General features: G+C 41.5%; 1 protein-coding gene across 1 annotated transcript in view; it reads right to left on the bottom strand.

Annotated features, from left to right (window-relative positions):
• Nucleotides 1-4656: 4656 nt before the first annotated feature.
• exosc9 (exosome component 9) overlaps nucleotides 4657-22467 on the bottom strand; it is a 34061-nt gene continuing 16250 nt past the window's right edge. Inside the window, exons 3-12 of the mRNA XM_084319003.1 lie at nucleotides 15891-16010; nucleotides 15114-15216; nucleotides 14820-14957; nucleotides 14413-14495; nucleotides 13828-13960; nucleotides 11323-11411; nucleotides 10085-10231; nucleotides 9742-9920; nucleotides 9212-9290; nucleotides 4657-5064 (exon numbers count right to left, since the gene is read on the bottom strand). Of these exons, the coding sequence (XP_084175129.1) occupies nucleotides 5001-5064; nucleotides 9212-9290; nucleotides 9742-9920; nucleotides 10085-10231; nucleotides 11323-11411; nucleotides 13828-13960; nucleotides 14413-14495; nucleotides 14820-14957; nucleotides 15114-15216; nucleotides 15891-16010 (1135 nt within the window). The 3' untranslated portion in view covers nucleotides 4657-5000. The remainder of the gene's footprint in view (nucleotides 5065-9211; nucleotides 9291-9741; nucleotides 9921-10084; nucleotides 10232-11322; nucleotides 11412-13827; nucleotides 13961-14412; nucleotides 14496-14819; nucleotides 14958-15113; nucleotides 15217-15890; nucleotides 16011-22467) is intronic.

Here is a 22467-nt window from a genome sequence, read left to right as displayed (position 1 = left end):
AGAAGTTATAACGTAAAACCTTTATGTTATAACGTGATATGGATATATATTTTTTTTCTGGTACGGCTCAATACATACAATTGTTAAGGGGATGCAGACCTGGGGCCCTGTTTCTTGTACCTGGTTCAACTAAGTCGATCAAGATGTCATTATCCAGCTTCAGTTAACCCGATGTTTGAAGCCGGGATTTTCCTGTTCCTCGAAGGTGGATTCAGTCTCGTTAACTCAAGCCAGACTTGCGACCCAGGCTAAATGCGCGCGGCCGCTTCAGTTGAAAAGCCAGCACGTATCGATAGCAGAGAATCTGATTCTCTAGCGGCATTGATTGATTAATTGATTTAGAACTTTATTAACATATTGCAGTACGGCTCAATCGCCTCGCCGACAAGTTAAATGCGTTATCTATAGGCTAATTTCAAGTCCCTCATTACCTCAATCAATCAGATTATATTTCTTTAAACTTGCCTGCTGGATTGAATAATCAAATGAGATCTTGCTAGCGAAAATAATTAGTAAAACTGTCATACAGAATAACGATACGGCTCCCTCACCCATTGATTGATGTATGGTCGATCTTTTACTTATCTTCTCTGTGGTCTAACGGGTTGTTCTTCTGACTTTCACGCAGACGACCGGGGTTCGAGACCCAGTCGTCTCCTTCTTTTTGCAATATAGGAATAATTCAATTTGGTGCACGTTGAGAGCTATATAAAGAATGACATCCTCAATGCATGTAGATTTATAATATTTTAACTTAAAACTATGCTACCTTTGCGTATAATCATTAATATTATATTCCAAAAATTTCTATTGGAAAGACAGGGATTCAAACCCCGGTCGCCGGGTTGCCAGGATTGAGCACTACCGCTGAGCCACTGTGCCAGATGGGATAAATTCATTGTTTATACATTAATGAACGAGAGACCCGTGTTTAGAATATTCTTTGTTTTGAAGGAAGTTTTATCTCTTTATCCTCATTCATTAATGTGACGTCAACGGCTCATTCAATTTCTCAAATCCGTCAAACAGCGCATCTCATCAGACATCTTAATCCCAGTTACAATTAAAATAACCACATAATGTGTACATCGCACGAGCGAGCGCCACGGTATATATAACGTGCATTATTTAGGACAAAGTGAATTTAGTATCAGCATTTTGGGTCTATTTTACATTTCAAAAGCCCCCTCTGGAAGAATGGAGCACAAAAACGTAATTCAGAATGGTATAATGCAGATCGTAGACTGTGGGAATAATTTCAGGAAACGGGCTGTCACTTCTTTGCGGGGGCGTGGCGATGGTTCAGGCTAACTTGAACTTAAACTCTGCTTTCGACCAGGCTCAAACTTTTGGATCTGTTGTCATGGTGATTTGGAAAATCCAGGTACGGGGAACCGGAAAGTCCGGCTAACTCAGTTATCCAGTTAAAGTTATCCGGCTAACTCAGTTATCCAGGTACGGGGAACGGGGCCCAGAGAAAGACGTTTGTCTTGTTTACATCAGGGTCCCCCCCATTTTCAATTCATAGTGACATTTATGACATACACAACATACGTAACATGACATCATGACATTTATGGCATAGGGACATACAGGGACACACATATAATACTGTTACATTTGTGACATATGATATGCAAATATACAGTACTGTTACCCATAGATCCTGACAGAGAGTAGCCTATATACATATGATGGGGAGGAGACTGTACATTAGGAGGGGGTGGGTGGGAGAGAAATATACGGTGGGGAGGAGACTGTACATTAGGAGGGGGTGGGAGAGAAATATACATATGGTGGGGAGAGAATATATACATACGGTGGGGAGCATCCTTGACATCCAAGGACAACGATGTAAATAAGTCATTGCGCCTTTTTCGTTCCTATCCTTGACAAAAATGTATAATAGAGTAATAATCTGTATATGTTTTGTTGTCTAAATAAAAACCTTCAACCTTCAACCTATGTGATTTTCTACACTGGCCACGTAATTTATCAACGGTTCCATGGTGTAATGGTTAGCACTCTGGACTCTAAATCCAGCGATCAGAGTTCAAATCTCGGTGGAACCTGACTTTTGCTGTCCTTATTAACTGTTGCGGTTAACTGACACACTGGTTATGACCAGTTCTCAATCTGGTAGCCTTTTGACTTGCTTAACTTGTACATTAGTTAAAACCAGACAAGAATTTACCTAAATCAGAGGTTCCCAAAGTGAAGTCCATGAACCTTCAGGCAGTGGTTTTCAGGGATTCAGGGGATCCCCACAAATATTGGACATGGCACTTTAAATTCACTAGAAGTTAGCCTGATGAGGAACATACTATACTCAAGTGACTATTCTAATAACACTTTCTCCACTGTAATCTCCAGAATTCTGCATTTCATACAACAAAAATCTTCTCAGATGGGGGTTTCTGATTCTGTGGCTCAATGTGTGTTGTGAAGGGCCAGATTAAACCGAATAAAATTATTTATTTATATATATTTAATTGTATTTGTATATTCTCTAATATTCCCTGATATCCCTTGTATATTCCTTGTACAATATGCATTGAATATCCATTCTAGCCTACTGAACATCCCATAATAGTCTCCATTCTACTATTGGTCGAGACCTTGGTGCCAGGCTGCCATACCCCCCAGACCCAGTTCAAACGTACCGCTCAACATGTACGAACAAGTCCTAGTTCCGCGTAGGAATCTGGCTACCGCACCACTAATGGTACTATTTGTTCATAGTGCGTATATATACTGCGCTACTAAAGTAGGACTTTCCTTTAGTCCAGTTTCTTACCCTCCAATAGAGTGACAGACGTAAAGCCTCCCCGCGACGCCACGTGTGGGAGTAAGGCCAAGTTCGGCCTACCATCGGTATTGAGACATCGTGTATATTAATATTTGAATAGTCATATTTGGCACTATATCGTCGAGTTGGACGTAGTCTATTAAGCTAATAATAGTCTATTCATATGTAGTGCTTTGTGCGGTGAGAATACTATCGTAGTCAGTACCCCCATCGTTTCGGGTAGAACTGGCTGCTTATCCAGGGTGGCCGACCCCATGTGAGGCTGCACCCGAGGAGCCCCAGAGCCGACGAGCGAGTGGACCTGCATACCGGATTATTCTACCGACGACAGCCCGCCTTCCCAGGCACGGATTATGCTTTGTATACAGTGATTATTCTATGGATAAAGACCAACACTGCCGTGTGTTGGAAACCCCCCCCCCCGGAGAGGACAACAGGTGAGGAGACGCTCTACACGACGAGGTCGCTTCACGTCTCTCCATCGTGGACCGGAGGAAGCCGGCCCACAGAGAGTCCAACTGCTTTCATCTGTGGATCGAGGATCGCTGAGGCACCGAGCCGCACAACCGTGGGTTCTCCCAGGATACCCTCGGCCAGACGGATACAGCCAGACTCTACCCCCCCACCCCTTCTCCAGTTGTCTTACAAGCGACCGGAATTCCCCCCTAGTGTATCCAGTTCTATAATCATTAAAGTATCATTGCTATTATTCCTTAAATATTCCAGGTTGTATATTTACCGCCTGCGCCACCAGAGATTGGACATTCTCTATTGATATACCAACGAATACTCATTTGCCATAAAAGTGCATCCTATTTCAAATCATAAATGTAATTAAGTGATTGCTCTACATACCTTTTGCTATGTATTAATTATTATTAAACGCAGACTTTCGACTTGGTACATTTGTGTTGGATCGTTTCATCTACGTGGGAGTGTTTACCATAATAATTTATGCCTAGTACTGGGTGGCCAGAGTCTAAAGTACAAGAGGTAGTGGTAGTAAGTATCATATCTAACAATACAGTCAGGGAATTGTACCCCTCAGTTACAATGTGTATTAACCTGGGGGTCCTTGGTTTAGAACTGCTGCCCCTGGGTCCTTGATTGATTGAAAACTTGAACAGATCGCAGAATGGGTACAATACAGTATGGCTCAATACAAACAACTGGATGCAGACCAGAAAAATACTTTCATCTTTAGAGTATTCCAGGGTGTCCACAACAAGATGGGGAATAGTTTAATTTCACTAATATTTAATTTATTAGACATTGGCTCAATGAGTATGGTTCTTCCCAGGGCATTCTCTGTCGTTGCCCCCTCTCTGTGGAACGCACTTAATCCACATACAAAAATGCCCCCACTGTCAACATTCAAAACGGCCCTCAAAACCCACCTCTTCACACAGGCATTACCTCCTAAACTGCTGCCCCTCCCTAATGTTGTATGTATTAGTTGACACATGTATTTTAAGTATCTACTGTATATCAATAATTATGTCATTATTGTTGAGTGTTGCTTTTACTTGTTTTATATAATCCCACTATGTCAAGCGTATTTGGGTACCCAGAAAAGTACAAGTCTGATGTATTATTATTATTATCATCATCAATCATCCATTGGTAACCCCAGCTACAGTAGACTATTCTATAGCTCGATAGTAAAGCGCACAGCTAAAATCAGATCAGATGGGGATCCCTGAGGTAAAACCTTGTGAAATTGGTCTGTGGCCAACTTTAAGGTCCTTGGCATAATGTTCAAGGACATCTGTGTAAGCCAGATATATATTTAGTCAATCATGTCAGCTTGCTGTATTTTTCAATGTAATGCTCAATTAAAAAGGGGATCATCCAAACAATGTTCATTTTATTGAAAAACAAAACAAAGGAAAAAAAACACTTCCAATGGAATTCTTGTACAAAACTACGATCTTTCATGGTCTCTTCTCTCCAGCCTGCTACTTCAAATTTGATTTAATAGTCAGTTATGAATCCACCACAGTTGTGGATACAATGCTCTGGATTGTAGCATGGATAAGTAACAAGACTACACAGCCATTATAATTACAGGTCTGCTTTCCATACTGGGATCCTCTCAAGACCTCTTATCAGGCGCAGAGGCTCATGGCTGACGGATGGCTGTATGTGTGTGTTTCTCCTGAAGGCCTTACAGCTGATAGAGGTGACAGCCTCACTTCTTCATCTTTCTCTTTGATGCTGCTGCCCCCTGTTGGTTGGAAGAGGATCTTGCAGTTCTGATTGGGAGAGATACACAAACATGTATAAAAAACATATCCTTTTCTGTTACCAACAACCCTCCCCACCAATGGCATGAGAGATTTATTTAACAGCGACAGGCAATATTGTATTGTTGTTTAGTGACAACACACTATGTTCTTAATTGTGTCCTGGGGGCCATTTACTTAACAGGTTTCACTAATTGGCCAAGCTGCAAAGTCACAAATAGCTGGGGGGGGGGGGGGGGGGGAATAATAATAAGTTTAATGTAACCCTCAGAATTTCTTCTCTATTTGAGGTAAGGGTTTAGTGTAAGGTCTCCAGTAAAGTTAAGGTTAGGCAACTCATTCTTTGTCAAGAACCTTCTCTGCCAGGGGGAGAAAGACATGATCATGGCAAATATGGAAGTATTTGACATCTTGAACACTGATCTGATGCCATATCTTCAGAGAGCTTTTAAACAGAAAATTTAATTTTGTTTTACAGTATAAAGGAGTGCTGGGAGAGAAGTACCGCACAGGTCGTGCTAAGAGTCTAGTGGTTTTCCTGGGTATGCTATGCATCCTGCTAGTACACCAAGGCTCTGGCATCTGCAATCTGAGGCAGTCTGCTCAGCCTGTAAAAGGTAGGGGCTAATAATAATTGTTCTGTGTATGGTGTGGAACATGATGTCAACTATAATGCCAGTAGGAGTGTTGTCATGATCATGTAGAACCAAAGACAACAATTTCCTGATTTTAAATACTCACCAAATCCCACGGTCAGAGTTCCAGGAAGCATCAGAGGGACAAAAAAAAGACCAACAACTCAAATCTGTGGTCAATGCTCGGTTCATGTTGGAATGTGGCCCGGCTGTGTGACACTGACGTGCAGGGCCGTGTTCCAATATGAACAGAGTATGGAAATGCTGGAGGGCCGTGGATTTTTGTTGATGATTGAACACCTTTTTTTGTCTCATGACCCGGTTTTTGTCAGTCTGATGCCTCCCTCTTCGCTTGGAACCGGGCAACCGGCCAGAACTCTGACCACAGGACTCTGTTAGTAAACAACTACACAATCAACTACACTACTAGCAAGTACTACATACCACCTAATGTCGAAAAACCCAAACTATCCATTTACGATATGGGCCTTACTGTGAGAGTGATTTGACGGTTGTGATTTTAGAGGAGGTGAAATTGTTAGTGTAGGTTTTCTATTTAGGGGAGATAGAAGAGGATTAGCTGGTGCAGGAAATCTTGAACAGGGAAGGTTTAGCTGAGCTTCATTAATTGGGATAAGGTGAGTTAGGTTTATAGATAACTTTATTGGTGAATGTTAACCAGAGTCCAACCAGAGTGCAAATGTAACAGTAAAGACCAGGGAACTGGTTGTGGATCTGGGGAGGAGGAGGAGTTGTGACAATCTACTTTTACTTTCAAAACAACATTGTCAATATTACACTTACAGTACACTTAACTCATTCGGCGTCAGTTATTAGTTAGGGCCTGCTGTAGCTAGGCCGCACTTTAAATGATAGGACTGAGTCACCTTGTTTGTAGAGCTATAACTATATTCTATATTATAGCTATGGATACAATACTATGACCCATTTGACATCACCTATCTATCGTTCGATATGTGAAAAAGAATACATTTTTCCATCCATACATTCCCATGTTATACCGTGGTGAATATAAGTATGGTTGGTTTTAGAGTGGTCTAGGGTAATTCATGAAATGCTGAGTTATAGCCCTATACGTCAATTCCACTATAGACGTTGCCATTTCTTGCCTGTATACGCTATTATCCCGAAATCAAATCTATATCATAGGTATTGTGTTCCATCATGAATGCATGAAAGGAGGGGGGGGGGGGGTCGTTTCTGAACGCCATTCGTATTGAACACTAAAAACGCTTATCAGCCCGATCGGTATAAAAGCATTGCAGGATCAAGCTAAAATTTACATCAGATCGTTCTTACCTGTGATCGGGAGTATTCCAAAAATAATATTCCAATTGTTTGATCGCCATCTGGTACATCCAATGTCCATTTGGCCCACGGCATAATCCACCACAACATATGGATCGGGGATATTTGACGCGCTTCAATGGAACCGGCAGAACGGCTGCCTTCGCCCCGACAAGGAAACATGAAACCGGAGACGTTTGGCCATTACACAGGCCAAGATACAAGGTGCTCGATACCGCCGTCTAGCGGGATGCGGCCGGCATTGCAGTTTGGCGACCTCAGACTCATTCGGGATGGGTACCTTTCACATTTGAACCGGTACCGGTACCTGTGAATCGATACCGGTACCCAACGGTACCTTTTTTCGGTACTTTAGTCTCAAGAATTTTTTTTTACCTACCTCAGTCGTAAAAAAAAAAATCCAAACTTCAAATAACTACAATTTCGACAGTTTTCGGCTTGTCATTGCTCCGACTGCTTTGTTGTTGAATCAAGTCAAATCCTAGGTAAGCATATATTGTGCGTGTGAACGTTGACATGAAAAGAAAAAAGTAAAAAAATTAAAATTAAAATAAAAATAATAATAATAATAATAATAATAATAATAATAATAATAATAATAATAATAATAATAATAATAATAATAATAATAATAATAATAATAATAATAATAATAATAATATTAAAAAAAAAAAAAAAAAAAAAAAAAAAGCGGTTTCTCACTTGATTCGATACTCGGTAGTACCGACGTGTTTCGGTTCGGTGCCTCAAAAGTACCGAATTCGGTACCCATCCTGGCAGTGCTTCTCAATATATTTTGGCCCCCCCCCCCCCCCCCCCCCTCGCCACAACAAAATAGTCATGAAATGGGCCATGTTTAAATGTATTGAAATAAGACCAATATCGTGACCTTTCAAATTGACAACACCTTCCCTCGCGAGAGCCACCTTGCCTCGCTGTGAAACAGCACTGCAGAATGGTCAGCTCCCATCTCCTCACACAGCGCAGAGAACAGGCGCGCTTTCAGGGGTCGGGTTTTGATGAAATTTACCACGTTTATAACTTCTGTCAAAACCTCATTCAGCTCAGGGCTAAGCTGTCTTGACGCTGGCGCCTCTCTGTGAATTTACAGTGCGTCCATTGCGCGTTTGGCGAGACCCCCTTGATGAGCGCCTGTAGCCCTCTCCTTTTCCCTGCCATGGCCTGCGCACAGTCAGAGCAAAAGCCCACACAGTTCTCCCATTTCAGTCCATGTTCTGTCAAGTCAAGTCAAGTCAAGTCAAGAGTTTTATTTGTCACGGCATACGGATATACAATGAAATGCGGGTGGTCTTGCCCGCAACGATGTGCAATTGGTACAACATATAACATATAATAGAATCCAATACAAAAAATTTGTGCAATAAAATTGTGCAATAACAGGTAGCAGGTAACAATAAATTTGTGCAATGACGGGTAACAGTTGACAGTTAACAGTAGTAGTAATAGTAGTGCAATACACTGTTACTGTTGCTAATACTAATTTAAAGTGGCCTTTCCTTTTGGCAATAAGTGAGGGTGCGTGCGGCCTGAGTGTGTGCCCGCTCATGCTAAAGTGTTACAGTGGTACTCAATGTTCATTGTTCAGGACTCTGATGGCACAATTACCTGATTACCTGACTCTCTGTCAGGTAACTGTCAATAATTTTGAAGAGCTCATCAGCTGTCGCTCTGTTTTTGACATATTTGCAAAACAGCAGATCTTCACTCGGTGACTGGGAATTTACAAAGCGAACATAGGAAATAAGCAAACAGTCTTTATTGCTGTCAGTCTTTGACAAGGCAACACGCATGTCATCCTCAAGGCTCAACTTGGCCACTTGGCAACACCTTAACTGCTGCATCATGAGATACTTGGTACTCAGCACCACACTCTAAAACTAGCTCTCCAGGTGGTATCAGATGAGATTTCAATGAGTTCTTCCTAGAGTTTGGATGGAGATGTGTCAGGAAGCTTTGTCTCAATGTTGTCTGTAATCCTTTTCTGTGTTTTATTAAATAATATTTTCAAATAAATGAATGATATGCAATTTAAAACCAAAACTAATATAAGGCCTCAGTATGAGTTTAAGACGTGAACATGGTCATGTTTGTTGAATAAAAAAAGTTTAAGTAAAAAAATTTAAATAAAAAAAACTTGATCGGATCGGGACATCCCTACCAATAACCCTTACTTGGTAGCTGCTGGTGATGTTTCTGGGTCGAGTATGACCACTTCCTCCTCCTCGCTGTCCGATATGACCACCACATCTCCTTTAAGGCCAGAAATCATACATACAATTAGTTTCACTTGACCCTTTTACCCTAAAATATAGCATACACATACAATGTAAGGCTATTATTAGAGATACGCTGGTACAGATACTAATATCAGTCTGGTGCTAGGTTAAAATAGGGCATCAGTATCAGAGAAATTTCCCCAATACTAAAATATGACACCAAAAATGTGTAACATGTTAGAAATCAAAGCAAAGTGATCAGAATTTTCGGCATTTTTGACAGAATAATTCTACATCTCTTTAATGGAGAATTATTGACTATATCTCAATCATTTCTGTCCAATGACCACCAAACTGATGGTCTATATATAGTATACAATGGAACAGATCAGTACTCAGTATGGGCCCATTCTGAAAGTTTAGGGGTTGGTATGGGCAGTGAAATAGTGGTATGGGTACATTTCTAGTTATTATTATACATTTACCCTTCTTTCTCTCTCTCTTCCCATGTTGTTCCTCTTCTATCATTGACACTTCATTATCATCTTCTTCTTCTTCCTCCTCCTCCTCTTCTTCTTCTTCCTCCTCATCGAGTCCCCAGGCGTTTTGAAGCCCCTCTCCCACCTGACCGGTTCCTGGCGCGGGCAGTACAGGAGACGGCACCCTGGCGCACATGGTTAAGAACAATAGATGGACACACTATGAGGAGATTACAGAAAGGGGGAGGCAAGGGTGCAGAGACAGACCATACATACATATGACAGTGACTGGGGCATGGAAGATTAGAACACAGATCTGGATGAATTGTGCAGGCTGAGTCTAGGATACGTTCGAGGCGGGTCTTCTGCTCCTAGGATAATGTCATTGGCTCTTTCGGTGACATCGGTCATCTCTACTGGAGTCTTGTCTGTTTTCAGTGCTGTGATTCGCTCGCAAGGCATAGACTCTGCAAAACCACACCTGCCGCCCTCTTTCCTGGAGAGAGAAGATTCATAGGGATGCACAATATATCGGTGACCATATCGGTATTGGTCGTTATTGTTGATTTCTTCATATATCCGTTATCGGTCCAATGAGCAAAACTGGGCAGATATATATCGGCAAACATATATCGGCTGGTGATAGTGATTTTTTTTTATTGATTGCATTGGTCCAATGATTTCCTCCAATGATATGATAAGAGACTGGAGAGCTAATGGTAAACTCCTTTGTCTCCACAGCTCAGTGCTGGGCTGGATCACATTCCCCCTGGCCCCTTGCCCTTCAGAGAATTCACTTCCAAACCAGATGTTTTTCTCACGTCACAAAATGTCGGTCCAGTTCATACACTACACAGGTCAAATTCACTCTAGTACACCTTCAGCCCTCAAGGGACCAGGCTGGAGCAAGGGATCAAATCTGTTCACGTCAGCCCCAATATGACACACAACGCCGCCCGCCCCCCAAAAATGGTGGTAACAACAGAAAGAAAGTTGTGTTCTTTACTTAACTTAAACACACATCATTAAATGTGATGTGATTTCATGTCAAGTAAACTTGTAACATACTGCAGCTTGAGGTGTAAATGTGACGTGATTTCATGTCAAGTAAACTTATAATGTACTGCAGCTTGAGGTGTAAATGTGACGTGATTTCATGTCAAGTAAACTTATAATGTACTGCAGCTTGAGGTGTAAATTTGATGCGATTTCATGTCAAGTAAACTTGTAACGTACTGCAGCTTGAGATGTAAATGTAAGATAAGATATTCCTTTATTGATGCGATTTATTATGTGATGTGATTTCATGGTGTAAATGTCAGTTTTAAGGGCGTTCTACATTTAAAGTGACCTCTGCCTAGAGGCTGGAATCATGCAGGTAGGATTCTCAAGTAGTGCTCATCACATGCATCTTTGGTAAAGGGTGTCAGTTTGCCGCAGCAGCCGCTACTCCCGCTCACAAGGCGACCGCTGTAATGGCGAAGGCTTAAAGGTCACAAGTGTTTATTTGATCTGAGGACTGAGGGTTTGAATGAAAAGCAAATGGGATGCAGCCCTAAGGTAGGATGGTGTGATGCAGTTACTCACCTGGCCTTCTTGTCATTCTCCAAGGCCTTGGCGATGAGCTCTGTGATCTCAGACACTTTGACGCTGGCGATCTTACTGCATCTCAGAACCTAAACACACCACAGACACACATTAAGAACTATCTTCCTCCCCTTTTGTCTTTGATCAATATATCAGGGATCCCACATGTTTTTGCAGGAATATTTGATGACAAAGTGCGTCATTTCAATTAACTAAATTTGTTAACGTTCAATTGATACATTTTTATTGTTGAACAGTCATTTGGAATGTCCCAGGCTTTATTTTGGCAAGCTACAACAATCACTTAAGATGTAAGTAATCTGGAAATGCTATTTGGGTCCTTAAAAGCAGTGGTGGAAGAAGTACACAGTTCCTTTACTTAAGTAAAAGTAGAAATAACCAGCAAATACGTCTCTACTTTTACTTAAGTATCTAAAGTAAAAGTATGCATTCTACATGTTTGTGTATTCAAGTGCTTTCGAGCATTCAACCCTCAAACCACTGACCTCTAAAGATTGTTAAAATGGTGTGTGGTCGAGGCGGTTAGGTGGCCGAGCGGAGATTGCGTTCGTCACCAACCCCGGAGCTGTGAGCTGGATTCGCCTGTTCGAATCCAGCTCACAGCTCCGGGGTTGTCACCAGCTTGGCTGGCCGTCTGCACTAATACAATTGGCTGTATTAGAGGGTGGGAGAAGCTGGCGGGGTGGGTCCGGGTCGTTGTAAACAGCGACTCCTACAGTTCGGTCGGGGTGCCTGCTAAGCGCGGATAGGACTTGAGGGGGATAGTGTGGTCATCCCACACGCTACGCCCTCTCGATGAGAATCCGCGCTGCCAGGTGAAAAGAAGCGGTGATTGGCTGGACGTGTGTCGGAGGAAGCACGTGGTAGCCTCCACTCTCCCAGATGATCTGACTGTGGGGGGTAAGTGCGCAGCGACCAGGAAGGGACTGGGAATTGGCATACGACTAACATTGGGATGGGAGAAAATCGGAGGAAAATGGAGGGGGAAAAAGATAAAAAAAATAAAATAAAAGTGTGTGGTCCAGTTATGCTGCTCTGATTAAAAGGTTATGTTAAAGTGGTACGTGGTCCAGTTACCCTGCTCCGTTACGTTACAGGCTTCAAATGTCCAAAATCTATGCAAAATCCTTTTCTTCAAAGTAACTAGTAAAATAATAAAGTTCCCTAAAGTAGCTTGAGTACAGGACGAGTAAAAATACTTTCCACCACTGCTTAAAAATACTTTCCACCACTGCTTAAAAGATAACAGCCAAGTTTTAGATTTATCTTTTGACTTGGTGAAAACTAAATTCTGAAGAAATTTCGATGACATTTTTTTTAAATGTTTTTGACATACCGCTATATCATTTTACATAACTTTTCCATTATCATGATTAATTATGTCTAGACCCCCCTCCTTTTCCAGGTTTTCCATGACTGTAGGAATCCTGGTATAGATTGTTTCAACTCCACAACAAAAACTACATAACACAGCATTCTAGACTTGATCAGTTGTTGGTAATTAGCAAACACTGCAACAGGCTTAGCTGGTTTCTAGCAACACATCAAACAATCCAATGAGACGGTCGGTTTATATAAACACTAGGGGTGGGAATCACCAGTTTCATCATGATACGATACAATATCGATTCTTTGGACAACGATACGATATTTGCCGATATCACAAAGTCTCTCACGATACAATACGATACGATTAGATTCAGGTGCCTGCGATCGATATGAGATGATATCATATGCCCATTTAACACAATCAGTAACATTTAGATCAACAAAAAAAAGGTAATGAAAATATCATTTGACATTTGTATTTTTGAGCTCTCCAGACATTTAAAGGAAAATCAATCTATTGTTTTTAATACAAATAGACCTCCTGTTCACCTTAAAGTGCCACGTTTTTATATATTGAGCTTTAAACTTTAAGCTACATTTTTTGGAACTCAAAACTCACAACCTCCCTCTCCCAAACCGTTCCTACAACAATTTGTTGATGTTGCATGATCATGTATAGGCCTACATTTATTATGTATTATATTGTTTATGTTTAAATAACATTTAAACACCAAACTCCTCTGACCTCATCTGGTCTTTCCAAAGACGCGCGCACACACACACACACAGAAAGGGAGAATGCTATGCTGTAACATCTACACACACGGAGCTACTGCTGTTGTTCTTGGGCGGATATGAGACTCGCCACAGGATTTTCAAAATAAGAGTATCGATATGAATCGATCTTATTACATCGCATCGATCCGATTCGATTGTTGATAATTACATCGATGTATCGATCTGGATCGATGTATCGTCCCACCCCTAATAAACACCCACGTTTTCTGTCACAACACTTCTATCACAATCCATGAGTCACAGTGCCCTCATTGCAGGAAAATTTAAATGGGGGAAAAGATTGCTCTCTCCACCATGGGGGTGCCGTCTTGGCGCCCAGATGGTGGGTCAGTTGCCAAGGTGTCAGTGTTTTTTCACCTGTTCTTTGAGCAACATTATGCCCCCGCTTGACTGAATGGAGCAGATCTCTCTGTGTTTGTTCATTGCGATCATCAGCAGGCCGTCCATCACACGCTCCTCCCGTTCACATGGGTCTACCAGCAGGTAAGTCCTGGACAGGAGAAGCAGGAGATGAGGGAATGAAAGGAAATGAGAGGAGACAGTGTATGAACTAAAGGGGAGCGGGAGAGGGATGGGGTGAAGATACGGATTGCACCGATGTATGAATGGACCCATCTCAAACCCTGCCAACTCCATCACAGCTGTTGCTTCCCTCGGACAAGGAGATCAAGAAAAGAGGACAGGGCTTGAGAAAGGTCAATTAGAGAAGAAGAAAGAACAAAAAATTAAACAAGAGGGAGAGGATAGGTGAAGGGAGGAGGGGGACAGTGGTAAGGGATGGGGCATGGGGAGGAGGAGCAGAACGGGGAGGAGGATGCTTGTATACAGGGTGAGACATGAAAGAGATGGGGGAGGAAAAGGAAGGCTCATCTGTATACTATAACAAGATGAGATTAGGAATTTGGATGAACTAGGGGCCTTTGATGTTTTGGCCTTCTTTACCCTTGTTGGAAGAAGGAGAAGCTGACACAGATGGGCATGTGGTAGATGCTCAAAGCAATGGGGTCTCTCTCCTCTGGGCTGTACTGAGGGAGCATGGGAACAAATACAACTGTTAGAACCCAAGACAAACCGTTACGAGCATGACACAACAGAATTGTGTTTCACGTAAGCTACAGTGCAAAACACAACATACTTGTTTGCCCATTCGGTTATAAAAGGTGCTTATGAATGGTGTGCCAGAAGAAAAATCACATGTGCTAATAACAACTATTATGTAGATATCCAATACCATGAAGTTCTGGGAAATAAGACTACACTTCCAATTATAGGCTGCACACTGTTCAATGACTCTCCAAAATGTGGGGAAATAGGCCAGTTATGGCTGTTTTCATTAGCAGCGTACTCACCACAGTGACCTCCTCTCCTTGAATACCAACGTCAGGCCGTCTGAAGTGGCAGAGAGCGGTGATGGCAGCTATACTGGCAGCATCCATTAGGTTACCATCATGGTTCAACATATGGACATCCACTCTGATCTGCCACACCTGGACGGACACACACACGGATACACGGACACACACAGGAAAGTTAAGCTAACCTGCAGATACAAATTAAATTGTTCCATACTCTTATGTGTGTGTGTGTGTGTGTGTGTGTGTGTGTGTGTGTGTGTGTGTGTGTATGTGCGTATTGCATTTTACCTTTTCCCCGGAAACCACACACAGAGACTCTGTATCGATGCACTTGGAGGTCCTCAAGCATCTCTCCAGCTGTCTGTTTAGCTTCACTGACAACTCAGACTGCCTGTAGACACAGACCCAGAGACACATCGTTACTGTTGCTTTCTCTGTCCAGTGGCCGGAATATTCAAATTACCATTTCAGACAACCAATTATACCACCCAATCAACAGACTGTGGACAGTGTGGTTCAACTTTGTTTTGCAGGCTTGTGTTAGAATTTGAATCTCAAGCCCTGCCCTCCTTTCTTGATCCTCCAATCGCAACTGTCGCTTCCCTCAGACAAACTTTGAACTGTTGCGATTGGAGAATCAAGAAAAGAGGGCGGGTTTGAGATAAGTCAAATGTGTCTCACAACTCCCTCCTTTGATTCACTCGAACAGTTTTGGGCAACATTGTAGGGCAATATTTCCAAATGAGTTGTCATCGTCTTGCATGGATTACTACATGGTAACATATCATTTGCCAGATACATTTTACTGTATTTTCTTAATTTCTTTGTATCTCTGTCCCTTACTGTTTGGCAAGTATGTTGCCCTGTAATGTTACACCAAAATTAGCTTTGAGAGACAAATGGTCAGTTACACACATTAGATTGTAATTCAATGGAGCATGTCCCAGAGAAAAAAAGTAAGACAGAACAGGAGTCCAACATGGGTGTAACATGTAGGATAAAACGGATGTAAAAAGATAGAATTGTTCCTTTCTACAAGTAGTGATTGAATAGACATGTTCCCACCTGCCCAGTTCAAATGCTGGTGAGGCCATGGGGGATAGTTCTATGTTGAAGAACATGATTCCTTCGTTCGGCCGGTTGTCTTTAGGCGCCACCAGCTCACAGGACACCTGGGCCATGACCCTGTTCAGAGGAACAGCAGGAGTAAATAGGTGGTTCTTCTTCACAGAGCGACTTCAAAAATGTTATTCAGCTCATTAGGCGGATTTCCCCAGACATGTTGAAGTCTAGACTATTCTAGACACAAATAGAGCGTATATCTTCCCTGCATCTTAAAAGGGCCCTTCGCCTATTTTCAACCTAAAAAGGTGCTATAGATAAAAATGTTATGTAGACCAATCATTAAAAAAGAATACATCCAGAGCTTTTAGAAAGGTGCAGAATAAAAAGAAAATGTGTATTGATTATGAATTTATCATTAAAAAAATGTTGACGGGTCCCAAATTAATGTTGTTATTTGCATGTTATGTGCATGTTGCATGCATGTATCCCCTCCCTACTTCCCATTTCCCCACAAGGGGAACCTGGTTGCATAAACTGCTAGTTGAGAGCAGTGCACTGTTTCTCTGCTCCCGTTTTCAAAAAGAAAATGGTGACTTGCTCGCTTGTGAACTTTCTTTTTTTTCAACCTAGAGTTGAACCTAAAATATGTTTCCGAAAACATTTTACATGAAAAATAGGGTATACATTGGCAGGATCTTGATATATTCTATCTGCAACACTGACAGTTTGATCTGAATTTGATGGTACAATGTACAATAATTATCGTACCCCATGTAATCCCATGTAAGCACACAATTGTTGTGGTGTGACATGCTCGTGCTCTAGTACGACATCTAATGGTTGAATGTTATCTATAGCACCTTTAAATCATAATTTGTTCTGTTGTGAGGAGGACACGTGATAATCAGACATGTAACTCAGCAACACATTCTGTGTCTTGAGAGCACAGCTACATCGGCACCCCAAGAAACTCCTCCGGGTGATGTCACAGAGAGGAGAGCAGACCTCTAGCAAACTGCAGACACTACATTCTCAACATTCTTAAGAGTTGGGCCTACCACAGTTGAAAAGAGTTGAGGAAATAGTGTCTGTAGTTCGCTAGAGGTCTGGTCTCCTCTCTGTGATGTCGCCCAGATGAGTTTCTCGGGGGGCCAACGTGGCTGAGCACGTTGGTGAGTTTCTGATTATCACATGTCCTCCTCAGAACAAAACAATAGTATTATGGTTGAAAATGGGCGATGTGTTCCTTTAAAAGAACATGCTAACTTTGGGGAAATTTGCTTATTTGCCATCTTCCCCAGAGTCAGACAAGAAGATAGGTACCCTTCGCATCTGTGTATGCAGTACAGAGATTACACAATGACTGGAAGTTGATAAGGACCATTAGCCTACCGTCAAAAGTAACAAACAATTCCAAAGCAGTCTTACATGTTGTGACTTGTGTATTTACCACATGTACAAATAACAGCCTCAGCTGGAGTTGTTGGAAAGTGTATTTCGTTACTGTAACTGAGGGGTACAATTCCCTGACTGTATTGATAAGTATGGTATCATTAAACCACTACCGTTTATGTACTTTAACTACTGGCCACACAGTACATGATATAGATATGATGAACACTTTCCCACCTGATGAAACGAAGTCCACACAAATGTATAAATCGAATATTTTATATAGCAAAGGGTATATACAACGTTCACTTAATGACATTTATGATTTGAATGCACTTGTAAGGCAAATGAGTATTCGTAGGCAAATCAACATTGAATGTCCAATCTCTGGTTACGCAGGGAGCAAGTATACAACCTGGTTCTTTAGGGAACTATAGCGATGGTACTTAAATGATTATAGCTGGATACACTAAAGGGGGGGGGGGTTAGGAGAGCCGCTGGCGATATCCCATCTGGCCAACGATTTCTTGGGAGAATTCAGAGTGCTGAACACGATGCCCACAGAACCTCGGTCCACAGATGAATACAGCTGGGCCCTCTTGTAGACGGTAGCTGCCGGTCCACAACGAAGAGACGTGAGGCGACCTCACTCGGGGTAGAGCGCCGTCTCACCTGGACTCCTCTCGGGGGGTAGTTCCAACACTCAGCAGTGTTGGCTGTTATCCATGGCATAATCAAAGCACCCAAAGCAAGTAGATAATCCAAGCCGTGTAGGGCTCGCCGTCGTCCGGGTAAAGTAATCCAATGTACAGGTCCACTCGTCCTGGCCCAGAACTCCTCGGATGAAAGCACCACACGTGGTCTGCCCAGCCTGGTTAAGACTCTAGATAACGCCAGGAAACGATGGGGGTACTGCTCACTTTATAACTCTAACCGAACGATGCACCATACATAATAGACTATTATTAACTTAATAGAAATACGTCCCACTCGACGGTATAGTGCCAAACTATGACAATTCAACTATTAATCCACACGATGTCTCAATGCCTATTCTGAGGCCAAGTAGGCCATACTGCACCACACGTGGGTCGTGGGTGAGGCTTCACGTCTGTTACTAGGTTGGAGGGTAAAGGACTAATGGACTAAAAGAAAGTTCTACTTTACTTGCGCCATATATATATGCGCTGTGAACAAATAGTACCATTCGTATTTCGCCAGACGTATTCCTACGCGGAACCGGGCTTGTAACGACATGTTCGTCGGCACGATTGAACTTGAACCAAGGGGCTTGGCTGCTGGCGCCAGGTTCTTGTCCAATGGTAGAATGAAACTATTATGGGCTGTTAGTAGACTAAAGGGATATTCAGTGTATATGTACAAGGAATATACAAGGGATATCAAACGATATACAAATACTATTAAATATATATCCATAAATAAATATTAGGGCTGTCAGTTTATCGCGTTAATTAGATTAATTAATTACACAGCAAATTATCGCGTTATGAAAATTAACTCAAAATGTATTACAAAAAAAAAGTTTTTTTTTTTTTTTTTTTTTTTTTTAAATAATATTTTTTTTGTATCTCATTCATTCCATAAGAATGTAGAATACACATTTACAGACTTTTTTATTTTTTAATATGGTCCATTTGCATGTTCTTGGTATCTGATTCTAGGGACATCTATGAATCTCAGGGAATGTATTCCCAGTGTCAGAAATACTGTGGGCTAGATCCACAAAGAATGGATTGCACGGTGCAAGTTGCACCCTGGTCTGCATCCCCTTAACAATTGTGTGCCGTACTGTATTGTACCCATTCTGCAATCTGTTAATAACATTTTCATTCAATCAATCAATCTGCGCGGTGATTGATTGAATGAAAATTTTATTTTGAGTAAATTGTAATGAACCAAATGAGAATATCAATAATTTTTTTTGTATCTTTGACTGTGAATAACACCATGCTCAAATTGACCAGACCTGAAAAATCTAAGCAAATTAATAGATGGAAGATGATTAAACAGAAGGTTTTGTAGATACAGTACTGAATTCTGCCATCCGGACACATGCAATTTGAAATATGATTATATAATATAGAATATCAGGCATAAAATGGTTATGCGATTAAAATGCGATTAATTAGATTAATTAATTACAAATCCTGTAATTAATTAGATTAATTTTTTTAATCGCCTGACAGCACTAATAAATATATATATTCGGTTTAATCTGATCCTTCACAACAGTTACTTTTGACGGTAGGCTAATGTTCCGCATCTACTTCCAGTCATTGTGTTTAAACTAGCTAGCATGCTGCGGGTCTCTTTCTGTATTGATTGAAATTGATTGAAAATGTTATTAACAGATTGCAGAATGGGTACAATACAGTACAGCTCAATACACACAATTGTTAAGGGGATGCAGACCTGAGAAAGACGTTTGTCTTGTTTACATCAGGGTCCCCCATTTTCAATTCATCATAACATATATGACATACATGACATACAAATAGACAGTACTGCTACATCTAGACATTTATGACATACCAGATTTACAAATACAGTACCGTTTGTGATAAAAAAAGAGTCTAAAAAAGAGAGTATACATTTGACGAAGAAACTGTACATTGGAGGAGGTTGGGTAGGTGGGGTGGGGGGGGAAACTGTACATTGGAGGTGGTTGGGTGGGGGGGGTTGGGTAGGGGGGGGGGTGGGTAACTGTACATTGGAGGGGGTTGGGTTGCGTGTAGCTTAATCCCAGCGGAAGAGTCGCAGAACGCTTCTGCATTCTTCGCCGCACACCAGTACGGTAATGCGCATTTCCTTTTCCTTCGCCCAGGCGAATGAGATCCCCGCTTGGTTCGCCGCTTTGGTTCATATTAATCACATATTAACACGCTTTGGTTCATATTAATCACATATTAACGCTAACGCGCCATATTAGCACACATATATACACGCGATGGACGCAGCAGGCGATCATATTAATCACATATTAACACGCTTTGGTTCATATTAATCACATATTAACGCTAACGCGCCATATTAGCACACATATATACACGCGATGGACGCAGCAGGCGATCATATTAATCACATATTAACACGCTTTGGTTCATATTAATCACATATTAACGCTAACGCGCCATATTAGCACACATATATACACGCGATGGACGCAGGCGATCACTGCTACTGTTATTCAGCCGCGCCGAGGTACATGATTGATTGATATGTACTTTACATATTATCCAAACGAGGACAACGCAGCTGTCAACTGTACTTTACATATTATGGAATACATGTATATTATCGCGACGCGATTCACTCGCTGTCAACTGTACTTTACATATTATGGAATACATGTATATTATCGTGACGCGATTCACTCGCTGTCAACTGTACTTTACATATTATCCAAACGAGGACAACGCAGCTGTCAACTGTACTTTACATATTATGGAATACATGTATATTATCGCGACGCGATTCACTCGCAACGCCATAATGTTATTTCCCTGTACATTGTTACGATAACACAACGCAGCTGTCAACTTTACTTTGTAACATTGTTTTTTCGGTCATTCATAAAATTGATTGAATGAAATTGATTGAATGAAAATAACAGATTGCAGAATGGGTACAATACAGTACGGCTCAATACACACAATTGTTAAGGGGATGCAGACCAGAGAAGTGAATTTCCTGTGAAAAAACATTTATTTTTTACAGTACGTTACACACACAAATGCTACATTATGACAAATTTTACAAAGAAAGTATATTTAGATTCAAAGACTATTTTAATAGCTTTCTTTGAATACACGGTTTCTCTCCTGTGACGTACAAATGCATGTACCTCGGCGCGGCTGAATAACAGTAGCAGTGATCGCCTGCTGCGTCCATCGCGTGTATGTGATTAATATGATTAATATGAACCAAAGAATATGAACCAAAGCGTGATTAATATGAACCAAAGCGTGTTAATATGTGTCGAACCAAGCGGGGATCTCATGCGCATGCGCGCGCGAGCACCTCGCGAGCACCTGGGCGAAGGAAAAGGAAATGCACATTACCGTACTGGCATGCGGCGAAGAATGCGGAAGCGTTCTGCGACTCTTCCGCTGGGATTAAGCTACATGCGGTTGGGTTAGGACATTTACTGTACATTGGAGGGGGTTGGGTTAGGACATTTACAGGGGCCAGTTTCGAATTGCAGTCTCCCGTAGGTGCTCTTTGAGAGTGGTTTTGAAAGTGGGTAGTTATTCACATTCCTTTACAGCTGTGGGTAGGGCGTTCCACATTGATGTGGCATAATTGCGAAACGTGTTTAGTCCCTTGTTTGAGACGAATCTGGGTTAAACATGATTTGATCTGGTGTTGTGGTCATGGTATTCACTGACCTTTGGGAAGTATTTACAGTATATACATGGGTACCTTAGTCGTGTAGTGTATCTTGTAGACCAGGCCCATTGCAAGTTGCTGTACTCTGTCGTCTACTCTAAGCCATCCTAGGTTGTCAAAGTGGGCAGGGGTGAGGTGGGTTCTAGGAGTAAGGTCAAGCAGTAGTCTGACCAGTTTGTTTTGTGATGTTTGTAATTTAGTTTTTAGCGCCTTTGAGGTGCTTTGGTACCATGAGGTGCAAGCATAGTCGTAGTACCCTTGAATAAGTGCTCCTGCCAGAGTCTTCAGGGTATTCTTGTTTACCAGAGAGGAGATCCGGTACAAGAATCTAGTTCGTTGGTTGACTTTTTTTATTACATTGGATGCCATTTTGTCACAGGAAAGATTTGCCTCTAGGATGGAACCTAGGTATGTAATTTCTAGGGCTGTCTTAAATACTTCGAAGCTTCGTTCGATGGGCATGGGATTCGAATATGAAAATAAAATTAGATTATAAAAAATAAAAATAAAAAAAATATATATTTTTTTTAGTTTTTTTGCTAAATCAACTCTGCCTCTCTTTGTTAACTACAACAAGCAATGCTGTTTGTTATTTAAGATGAGGTCGGACTCTGCACTGACAGATTTGTGTTCATTGTGCTGCTTTTATAAAGCCTCAAATGACGGCTTACAATATTTCATGAAAGCAAAGTGTTTTGTTTGTCTAAGATTTAAAAAGGTTTAAACTTTACAGCACTGACAAAGTTGAACAAAGTGCTGTACAAGTCCCACAACA

This window comes from Notolepis coatsorum (genome assembly GCF_963971535.1).
Source record: "Notolepis coatsorum genome assembly, chromosome: 7".
Taxonomy (NCBI): Eukaryota; Metazoa; Chordata; class Actinopteri; order Aulopiformes; family Paralepididae; genus Notolepis; species Notolepis coatsorum.
Note: the sequence above shows the minus strand (reverse complement) of the source record. Positions and strands in the feature narration are given on the sequence as shown.